General features: G+C 35.0%; 1 protein-coding gene across 7 annotated transcripts in view; it reads right to left on the bottom strand.

Annotated features, from left to right (window-relative positions):
* The window catches only part of dpr13 (defective proboscis extension response 13), a 345,469-nt gene that overhangs the window by 48,418 nt on the left and 284,731 nt on the right, over window positions 1-12,320 (bottom strand). For all 7 annotated transcript variants that reach the window (XM_067776528.1, XM_067776524.1, XM_067776523.1 and 4 more), the window contains exon 5: window positions 2,026-2,127. In XM_067776528.1, coding sequence (XP_067632629.1) covers window positions 2,026-2,127 — 102 coding nt within the window. The remainder of the gene's footprint in view (window positions 1-2,025; window positions 2,128-12,320) is intronic.

Raw genomic sequence — 12,320 nt, 5'->3', positions numbered from 1 at the left:
AATCACCAGGTGAAGTAAATAAAAAAAGACAGAAGATGTACGCTACCTGAAACGGTAGTGATGTATTTTCGATGGTCAGAAGAGGGTAAAATGTTTACCCGCTTTGAAAAAATAGGAGTAGAAAAATAAATACCTTGCTACGAAAACCATTACAGAAATTGCTTTTTTCAGCATATCAGTGCCACCTAACGCAAATGCAAAATTGAATACAAAGGACCAGTGCGAGTTAACATTACTTTTAGGATCCAATAAAAATAAAAAATTCAATTTGGCCACTGTTACTGACCTAAATTTCAATTGCAGTTGATACTTTCATTGAAAAGCCGTACATAAAAGAAATATGTGTTATTCATATAAAGTACATATGTTCGTCAGTTATTTAGTTATTTATACTTTTCAGCCTTTGGTGGAACTTAAATGGGTTTCGGTTTCGATGAAAAGTTTTACAGTCACACTTGGAAGTGATCATGATACTCTTAAATGTGTTTCCGTCCTTTAAAATTCATTGACATGTTCAACTGCTTTATTGATGTCGTTGAGAGTCGTGATTAAAAACATATGCTCTTCTAATATATAATAACAAACTTAATCAGAAAATCCCCCAAAATTTCTTGACAGTTGAATTCATGATGTATTACTTATGTTATCAAGTTATTATTTACCAAAATATATCAGGGGATAGGCTAGCCCAGCGTTATTCGGCCTAGCACCATAAAATGCTGGTCGGAAGCGAGCTCTGGATCTATATATTCTAAATTACAATCGTTAAGTGTAACATTCCTCTCACCTTATTGTTCTGATTTTTAGGGCCACACAGCAACAGTGAGTTAAAATTTTTTGTATATTTAGAGCGCCACTGTTTAGGCGAACTGTTTTAAAAATAAGGTGTAAAAGGACAAGGGTTCTTGTAGGAATGAGAAAAACATTCTTCGAAAATTTTCAGTAGTACTGTATAGGAGAAGATCCTTGGTTAAATATGAAGTGAATGCAAATAGTTTGTTTCAACAAAGACATGTGTCAATTTTTTTTCGGAACAAATTAAACATATTGTTTAAGTGACTTGAACTGTGAACATATTTCGTTCGTTTGTTCCATTAGCCATTGAGTGTGCTTGTAATTCTCAACCGGTTAGGGAAATATTCTAAAGACATAGTTAAATTTTTTATCCCAATGCGGGGGTTTTTTTAAAGCAGAACAAGGTGGCTTAACCCGCAGCCAATACCTTGGAGCCCCCAGTGCTCGCCCAAATTAATACATACAAGGTGTAACAGGCGCATAGCTCTCTCTCTCTAAATAAAATAATATACAGCCCATTTTAATAACAAATAATATACCAACAAAAAAACTATTCGCCCGTCGAATCACCAAAGCTTAGACACATATATAATGATAATATCAAAAATATGGAAGTATTAGTTTAGCAAGGCCTTACTTATGGAATCCAAATCCAAAGATACCCTAAATGATGAATATCTGTAATTAAATCTAGTAAAGGTCCATCGATATTCACCTAATAGTTATGTGAAAAAAGTACTAAAATTGGCGTATTTTACTCCCGAAAAATGCAAAAATCAACACTTTTTCGGGGACAACATTGGTGAAAAATTTTCAGATAGCCGAATGACAGAACAAAAACGAATTTAGAGCGAGACAATTGACGGCTTGCTTCAGCTGGTTATTCCACCATGGTGCCGGGGAAGTAATTTAAGCCAATAAGTAATCCATAATTTTCCTGCATTATTTTCATTTATTTTATTGTGAAAAAATGTGATGAAAATAAAGTTTTCAAAATGAAAAAAAAAAAACATGTCTCGCTCATTTATTTTGTGTGTAATATTGGTCTCGTCTTCGCATGTGGGTAAATTGTTATTTTACTTTGTTTTTCCGGTAAAGTTTCGACATTTTTTCAAGATTGGAAACCAAGAAAAATTAAAACAGTGTCATATAGGTAAAGGTGAGATCTTAGAAAAGTAGCTGGATTGTATTAAGAGTAATTTATTTTAAAATTTTAAAGAATTTATTTACCTCTGAATGCTTCATTTGCATGGCACTAAACCGTTCATCGCTGCTATACGTGGTTAACCCCACTGTCAGTAGGTGGTAATCTTTTTTCCGTATCCAAGATACCTGAAAGAAAATAAACAAATATTAATGTTTAAATCTAACAATTTTATCAAAACTTATTTATTGGAAAAACTTAAGGCTTAATTAATGTCCCGGTTGTAATTTCTAACACTTTTTTCCAGAGACGTAAATACGGCAGCAAATAAATTTGTGGAAATTTACACTGAAATTTTTATAATTTTTTCCTCAAAATCAGAATGTTACTATGTACAGATATGAAATACTTTTAGATTTTTTGTAACTCTGTAAAACAATATTATGCCAAGTGATCCCTGACTTAATTTACCATCCATCGTTTTTTAGATAGGCATATTTTATTTGACTTCAGATTATTTCAAATGAACAATATCTAAATATCCCTTACCTAAATGCCAGGTAGTCAGTTTAACCCGGTAGTTCCCATAACTTTTTTTGTTTTGTATTTAGTTGGAAAGAAGCTGTCATATAGATTTTGACCTCCTGAACACGAAAATGATGTTCATTTTTTAATTCATTGTTACCCTTTTCCGGAAAATCAGGAAAACTTGCGTTACCATATGGTTATTCTGGGTCGTCTAGGGTACAGGTTTTTGACGAATGAAAGAACTATTTCGGACATGGTTTTTTAAATTTTATTTCACAAATAATAGACGTTTTTTAACATTTTTATTAAATCGTAAATAAGGAAATAATAAGTTTAAAAAAGTATAATAGAAAGACATATTCTGAACTAAAATATAGGTGGTCGAAATCATGGCTAGGTATGGTAACTTGCAAAACACCTCACACAAAGTCCTACGATACATGCTGTTCGTCCGTTAACTTTGCAACTTTCATCCGTCTACTCCGCACATATATTTGTTGTATTCCGTGATCGCACAAGGACAAGGTACATTTATTTTGGCTCCACGTACCTGCGAATAACGATGTGCCATTGATTTCGGAATTTCACCGAAGTTGGTAGATAACATGCACAAAATATTGTTATATTTCCATTTCAACAAAAATATGTCAGTGCTTTTCAACTCAATTGATTGCGAGTAACCTCATTCCATTGAATTGAAGTCTTTATTATGCACCAGTGGACAGCTTGCTGAAATTCTATTTTCACGAACTGTTCCCATAGCATTATATCCACAAAAATTGAGATAAGCCAAGAGCGGATAAGCGAAACGCCATCTACTAGCATTTACTACTTCACAGCCACCTTTTAGCTGAGCGGGGCAAACGTTATCAAGAATTCCAGCACAATAGTCTTCAGCATCATCTTCGCCGGATATGTTTCCGTCTATAGGAGGCTCGATATAATTGGTATAGCATGAATGTAATCAAGAATTTGTTGCAACGATAAACCTCTGAAGGTCGTGGTATTTAATCCTGCAGATTATATCAGATAAATTAACAAAAAGACACAGAAAAGCCATTGAAACGCATAGAAAACTGTACCCTAGCATAGAAAATCCGATGAAATACGAAAAAAAAAAAAAAACTATACCCTAGCCGAATGAAAATGTAAAAAAGAACTAGAAATTAAATAACTCCAGCAAAAAATTTACTTAAATATAATAACTTACCTCATTAGCTACCGCGATTTATAGTTTTTATTTAAATGCCCTTAAAAATTGTTACTATAATAGCGTACCTACAGACGTGCCATATTAAAAAACGGGAATTTTAAACTTTTCTTCTTCTCACTTAAATTTGGCGTACGAAAGCTTCTCTGAACCCAGACTGACCAAGGCTTTGTTTTTCGGAAAGTCACGGATATTGTGTATAAATTAACGTTAACTATTTTTAGAATTGTTGTGCATTTTAGGTTTAATTCGTGGAAATACAGCTACACCTTTTGCGTTACCATATGGTAGTCGTGGGTTATTTCGGGTTAACTCTGCACATTTGAAGTATTTCTTACTTCAGACATACATGGACTTAAAAAGAAAACCTTTTTTTGTATACATGTCACTTACTTCTGGGGAATTTGATGGATTACGTCGAAATATTTGCGATGTCAAAGTGAAATGAGTTATACTCAAAAATAAATGTAACTAGTGTGATTGATTGCGTAGTTAGAAAAAAATTAGCATAAATTAGATGTAACTTGCCATACAAATTCAAAATAATCCTTTTCTAATGCAACTTAGTGTGGTACCCAGTTTAAAAGGACTGTCTATTTATATACACAAGGGTTTTCCATAATCATCAAATGAACGATTTTTTTCTTTATGTTTTCAGTTTCACCACACTGATTACTACGCCAAGAAGAAAACATAAGTCTAAATCGATTAAACATTTAACTTCCCGCAAATTTTTTAATTGTCTTGGAAACATGGAGCAACAGATAAAAATTTTTTCCCGAATATTTTAGTAAAAAATTTTTTGTAAAACCTAAAACCAGCTCATATTTCAGTGTTTCGAGGTTTTGGGGAACAAATAAAAACAAGTAACGAAGGCTAAGTTCGGGTGTAACCGAACATTACATTCTCATACCTAAAACTTGGTAGGTGAGGTGAACTTCTGACGGGGAATAAAAAATTAGAAAAATTTTTGACAATGAGCGTGGCACCGCACACTTTTAAAAGATGGTAATTTAAAAGTTTTGCAAGCTGTAATTTGGCAGTCGTTGAAGATATCATGATGAAATTTGGCAGGAACGTTACTCCTATTACTATATGTATGCTTAATAAAAATTAGCAAAATCGGAGAACGACCACGCCCACTTAAAAAAATTTTCTTTTTTAAGTCAAATTTTAACAAAAAATTTAATAAACCCGGCAGACGTTGTTCTGCCCTAAATTTGGCCGATCTGCATACATTTTAATAAGCTTTTTCCGTCTAACTCTGCCCTACCACTGTACACTTTTTCCTAATCTCTTTATTCACTCCTCCCTCCGTCTTTTTCGCTTCATCTTCGTCTCATTCTATCTCTTTCTCAGTCTCCTTCTCTCTTTTCTCTTCTCTAAAGTTTTTCTCCTTCTTCTTCATCTCTTATTGCCAGTCCCAGAGGGTGGTATGTACTTTGTTCCAGTCCTACTCCGAGTCTCAGTCTCAGTCCCAGTTCTAGTTCTAATCCCAGTCCCAGTCCGTCTCTATTATACTTCCCGGAAAAAAGCATCGTAAATACTAATATAGGCAAATTTATATACGAAATTTCAGGCAAATCTAATACGTCGTAGGCAAATAAGTATATGGGTATTATATACTATGTCTTTATTTCGGCTTCGCATGCATATTTATCAGTTTTGCCAGGTTGATGCGACTAAATCGAATATCACAATTAACTTCAGAGCCCTCAGCAACAGCTTTCATTTGATATCCATAATAAACACACATTCTAGCGGTATCTGGGTCCACGTTTTGGCCTATATCTCGAGACCCTAGTCACCAATAGGTATGAAAACTACGCTGTACTAAAGCACTCATCAACAGCTTTCATTTGATATCAATATTTTATAAACACATTCTAGGGGTACCCGGGTCCACGTTTTGGGCTATATCTCGAGACCTTGGCCTCCCAGTTGTATGAAAATTATCCTGTATTAAATCACTCATCAACAGCTTTCATTTGTTATCCATATTGTATAAACAAATTCTAGGGGAACGCGGGACCACGTTTTGGCCTATATCTCGAGACACTAGTCACCCAGGGGTATGAAAATTTCCCTGTACTATAGCACTCATCAACAGCTTCCATTTGATATCCATATTGTATAAAGACATTCTAGGGTACCCGGGTCCACGTTTTGGGCTATATCTCAAGACCCTAGGCTCCCAGTTGTATGAAAATCATCCTGTACTATAGCACTCGTCAACAGTTTTAATTTGATATACATATTGTATAAACACATTCTAGGGGTACCCGGGTCCACGTTTTGGGCTATATCTCGAGACACTAGTCACCTAGGGGTATGGAAATTTTCCTGTACTATAGCACTCATCAACAGCTTTCATTTGATATCCATATTGTATAAACACTTTCTAGGGGTACCCGGGTCCACGTTTTGGGCTATATCTCGAGACCCTAGCCTCCCAGTTGTATGAAAATTATCCTGTGTAATAGCACTCATCAACAGCTTTCATTTGATATCCATACTGTGTAAACACATTCTAGGGGTAGCCGGGTCCACGTTTTGGGCTATATCTCGAGACACTAGTCACCCAGGGGTATGAAAATTTCCCTGTACTATAGCACTCATCAACAGCTTTCATTTGATATCCATATTGTATAAAGACATTCTAGGGTACCCGGGTCCACGTTTTGGGCTATATCTCAAAACCCTAGCCTCCCAGTTGTATGAAAATTATCCTGTATAATAGCACTCATCAACAGCTTTCATTTGATATCCATATTGTGTAAACACAATCTAGGGGTAGCCGGGTCCACGTTTTGGGCTATATCTCGAGACACTAGTCACCCAGGGGTATGGAAATTTTCCTGTACTATAGCACTCATCAACAGCTTTCATTTGATATCCATATTGTATAAACACATTCTAGGGGTACCCGGGTCCACGTTTTGGGCTATATCTCGAGAACCTAGCCTCCCAGTTGTATGAAAATTATCCTGTGTTATAGCACTCATCAACAGCTTTCATTTGTTATACATATTTTATACACAAATTCTAGGGGAACGCGGGACCACGTTTTGGCCTATATCTCGAGACACTAGTCACCCAGGGGTATGAAGATTTTCCTGTACTATTGCACTCATCAACAGTTCTTATTTGATATACATATTGTATAAACACATTCTAGGGGTACCCGGGTCCACGTTTTGGGCTATATCTCGAGAACCTAGCCTCCCAGTTGTATGAAAATTATCCTGTGTTATAGCACTCATCAACAGCTTTCATTTGTTATCCATATTTTATACACAAATTCTAGGGGAACTCGGGACCACGTTTTGGCCTATATCTCGAGACACTAGTCACCCAGGGGTATGAAAATTTTCCTGTACTATAGCACTCATCAACAGCTTTCATTTGATATTTATATTGTATAAAGACATTCTAGGGTACCCGGGTCCACGTTTTGGGCTATATCTCAAGACCCTAGGCTCCCAGTTGTATGAAAATTATCCTGTACTATAGCACTCATCAACAGTTTTCATTTGATATCCATATTGTATAAACAAATTCTAGGGGAACGCGGGACCACGTTTTGGCCTATATCTCGAGACACTAGTCACCCAGGGGTATGAAAATTTTCCTGTACTATTGCACTCATCAACAGTTTTTATTTGATATACGTATTGTATAAACACATTCTAGGGGTACCCGGGTCCACGTTTTGGGCTATATCTCGAGAACCTAGCCTCCCAGTTGTATGAAAATTATCCTGTGTTATAGCACTCATCAACAGCTTTCATTTGTTATCCATATTTTATACACAAATTCTAGGGGAACGCGGGACCACGTTTTGGCCTATATCTCGAGACACTAGTCACCCAGGGGTATGAAAATTTTCCTGTACTATAGCACTCATCAACAGCTTTCATTTGATATTCATATTGTATAAAGACATTCTAGGGTACCCGGGTCCACGTTTTGGGCTATATCTCAAGACCCTAGGCTCCCAGTTGTATGAAAATTATCCTGTACTATAGCACTCATCAACAGTTTTCATTTGATATCCATATTGTATAAACACATTCTAGGGGTACCGGGTCCACGTTTTGATGTGAAGGAGCTAGACACGTAGCGACAAAAAAGGTAGACGTTGGCCGATTCTCAGACCTACCCAATATGCTGACAAAATTTCATGAGAATCGGTTCAGGCGTTTCGGAGGAGTTCAGCCTTAAAAACCATGACAGGGGAAATTTATATATTAGATTGTCAACATTTGACTACAGTAATGATATGGTGCAATAAAATACAAAAATAAAATAAAATTTCAAAATGGGCATGGTTCCGCCATTTTTCATTTAATTTGTCTAGGATACTTTTAATGCCATAAATCGAACAAAAATTTACCAATCCTTGTGAAATTTGGTAGGAGCTTAGATTATGGGACAATAACTGTTTTCTGTGAAAAAGGGCGAAATTGGTTTAAAGCCAAGCCCAGTTTTATACACATTCGACCGTCTGTCCTTCCGCTCGGCCATCAACACGATAACTTGAGCAAAAATCGATATATCTTTACTAAACTCTGTTATACGATTCTTGGCGGCAGCATTGTCGGATTAAAAACTAAGGACATATATATCAAATACATCAATAAGTATGTAGATGATATATTCGCAATAATAAAAACCAAGGACGCAGAAGAAATACTAAAAACTCTAGACAGACAACATAATAAAATCCAATTTACAATAGAAAAAGAGAAAGAAAACAAAGTAGCCTTCCTAGACGTTGAAATAATAAAATCAAACAATAAATTTAAAAATAATTGGTACTCCAAAGCCGTAGCATCATCAAGGATGATAAACTATCACTCCAACCACCCATGTTTATGTTTTATGTTAAATAAACCAGGCTCCCTTAAGAAGATGTAAAAACATCGAAACGCGTAGGAGAACAAGGAAAAACTTAGTTTTTGTCTTTCATTAACGGCCTTAAAGCTCTGAAAATCAAAATATATAAAAAAAACTGTTTAACAACTTTTGTCGTTTAGTTCTTAAGGCAAATGATAGAGTTCTCATGGATTTTTTATTTGGTTGACAAATATATTTGAGGAGTTCCAAACTAAATTTCAATATGTGACTCATAAAAGTTCCTAAATAAAGGAGAAATAGTGTACAGTACTAAAGGAAGCCGCATTTTAAAATTATACTGACTATATTAAAGCAGCTATGAAATAGCACTCACGGTCCATCAGACGCTCACACAAACATAAATACAGCTCGTCCCCTATTATCATGTTAAAAGTTAAAAAACAGTCGAAATTGCTAAAACATCCAGTGCAGTAGGGCAGGATAATATTTCCTTGACTATGATGGATTTACATATCTAGCTCTCTTACTCAACCTGTTCTTCTTTTTCGTCATGCGTGTAAAATAAAAAATGGCGAGGGTATAATGCTACCAAAGCCTGGAGATCTAGCTAAAGTAGGAGACTCTTATCGCCAAATATCTTTCCTATTGCCTGTAGTCAAGATACTTGAAGCCGTCCTGCTTCCTTATTTTACTAAAAACCTGCGTCTCGCCAATCATCAGCATGACTTTCGAAAATGACATACCACCACCGCGTTTAATGCCATCAACACACAAGTACATTATAGACTGGATTTACCCCCAGCGAGTTAGGGTAACGTTTTTCTTATCCAGTTTTCAAGTTTCATCACTTCATCAGTATTTGCTAAATCGTTATTTCTTTTTCACATTTTTGAAAGTAGGCATGGACATAATCTGCTTTCGACCATTTTCAATATCAGTATATCTTCGACGATGCTGCAAAAACTGCTAACTTCATCCACCAAAATTTCACATAGCAACGAAAAAGCTCTATTGAAGACAAGTTAAAATGTTTTGGAATTTTATGGAGTAACCAACCAAATAAGTGAAATAAAATAAGTTAAATGCGAATTTATACACATCGCCGACGATCTCAAATTATGCTCAGGTTACGGTGCTAATGAACTGAACTTTGTTGATCTTAAACATGTAGACCATTGGCACTTGGTACAGTATCGGGGACAAGTATCGAGGGAAGATATCGATAATTTACTTATGGCTTGGAAAAAATAAACGAGTACGAAATACTCGATTATTTCGTATCATTGTACTACTAGTTGTGAGTACTCGCTTACTTCTTAAATACTCCTAATTTACTCCATAAATCATATTTAAGCAGTATACCAGTACTCCACAACTCATTCCCTTTCATTTAAAACTTTACCAAATTTTCAGATAAAAAATTTAAAAATTTAATCTTCCTGAATTTTCTGTTTTACAGTTCCTACAAGAGTTTCTACATAGGTTTTAGAAAGCGAAGCTTATCAAAAAATTTAAGGGCGAACTTATTGCGTGTTGAGTTGGAACTTCTCATTTAAAATGGTTTACAAATTTAAATTTGTAAATTTTTTGGACAGTTTTCTAATGTTAACTTTAAACTTTGTCTGCCCTATAAATAAAAATTTTGTTCACAAAAATCGGACAGATAAGAGAAAAATTACCTTAAACTACTTGCATATGTGACCAATGTGTTGAGCAGGCAAAGATCAAGAATTGTTGTAAAATACGTGCTGCTCATTTTAAATTTCAAGGACGTACAATAAAGCATGCTAAGAGCGCATGAACAATGGGAACTTAAATGCCAACAAAATATACGTTCAATCTTATTTAAGGCCGTGTAAACACTCATGCGTAGAAGAGCTATAAAAGCAGAGAATTTGTATGAGAGGAAAATAATAAAAGGTGAGTTAAAGCCACGCAGTTTTCGAAAACATAAAAACGTCAGATAAATATAAGAGCATACATAAACCAAACAAGACAAAAGAAGGAGCACTAAAATGAAAATGCTTTTAACAACATTCGAGGGAAAGTGAAAGAGAAAGAAAGAGAGAACGCTATAATTTTAACTGTAAAAAAGCTTGAGTAACAAATCACTTACAGCAAAACAAATTTATTGTTACTTTATGCTAATTTGTATGCACACATCCGTATGTACGTTTAATGTACGCCTCATCCTTTCAACATTTGTGTACACTCACGCATGCACACATAGATATATACACATTTTGTGCTTATCTTCATGCAAATAAATCTATAAACGGATTTCAAGTAAAAACTTAAAAAAGTCAACCAAAAAATTCTGAAGCAGGTCGTAATAATGAAATTGTGCGTATCAGTAATGGGCAACTGCGATTGAATGCAATTTGCTTAAATTTGTTCGGGCTTGAATATGGAATATATGTATTAAGCTCAAGTTTATATATGTGCTGGGGTATTTATTGGAGTGGCCATGCGCGTAACTGCAGTTTCAGTGTTGGATTGGGGTGGAGTGAGACTTTGTCGCCAAGTACTGACGTTCCATGCCTTGTTGACGAGCATCTCGCAGCCATTCGCATAAAACAAAAAATAAAAACTTTCTATATCCCTTGACTAGAAAAAGTTAAAAATACCATCAAAGCTGAGGAGATAAGACCTATTAACACGTTAAAATGTGATGAAAAAATTTTGGAAACAGTGGTAAAAAATCAGCTGGTAAAATATTTAGAAGATAATGTAATTATTATACCTCAACAATCTGATTTTCGAAAGAAACATTCATGTGAAAGTGATTTGAATTTGGTTGTAGCTAACTGGAAAGAAGACTTAAGCAGGAAAAAACACATATTAGCTGTGTTTTTGGATTTAAAGCGTGCATTCGAGACGATCGACCAAAACTTAATTCTGAAAAAGCTTTCTTGCATTGGCGTTTCTGGTATAGAACTAAAATGGTTTCAAGACTTCCTAATTAACAGATACCAAAGAACAGTGATTGGAACGTCCGTATCGAAAAAAGGGAGGTACCTGTTGGTCTACCTCAAGGGTCTGTGCTGGCACCCATACTGTTCAATATATATTAATGATATAACTAGCTCCATTAAGCACTGTGAAATAAAATTGTTTGCTGATGATACATTGCTGATGATAAGTGGGAACAATATTACTGAAATATATGCTAAGCTGCAAGAAGATCTTAACAGCGTATATGGTTGGTTATGCGTAAACAGACTAAAAGTGAATGTCAATAAAACGAAATTTATGGTTATATCTAGACGCAATTTTCAAAACAGTGAGCTACAAATCTTAAATATAAATAACGAACTAATTGCAAAAGTCAGCACTATAAAATACTTGGGAATAAAAATAGATGATAAGCTGAATTTCAACGAGCACGTGGATTATACGGTAGGAAAAATAGCGAAAAAGTTATATTTTACACAATGAACCTGCAAATATTTAAATAGAAGGTATAAAATCATCGTCTACAGATCTATAATCGAACCTAATTTTATTTATTGCCCAACTATATTTTTCATCTTGCGAGATAGTCAGATATACAAGCTACAAAATCAACAGAACCGCGCTATGAGATTCATTCTCAAAAAACGGTATGACACACCTATCAGAGACATGCTATGCTCTCTTAATTGGCTTAGCATTAGACAGCAACTTTTTTATTATACCATAAAATTTATTAAAAACATAATAGAAGGAACTTTGCCTGCGTATTTGAGGACTAATATAAAATATGTAAAAGATATGCACTCTGTAAATACTCGTAACAAAAAT

The sequence above is a fragment of the Eurosta solidaginis genome, chromosome 3, assembly GCF_040869045.1.
Source record: "Eurosta solidaginis isolate ZX-2024a chromosome 3, ASM4086904v1, whole genome shotgun sequence".
NCBI classification, from domain to species: Eukaryota; Metazoa; Arthropoda; class Insecta; order Diptera; family Tephritidae; genus Eurosta; species Eurosta solidaginis.
This window is presented reverse-complemented; position numbering and strand designations above follow the sequence as displayed.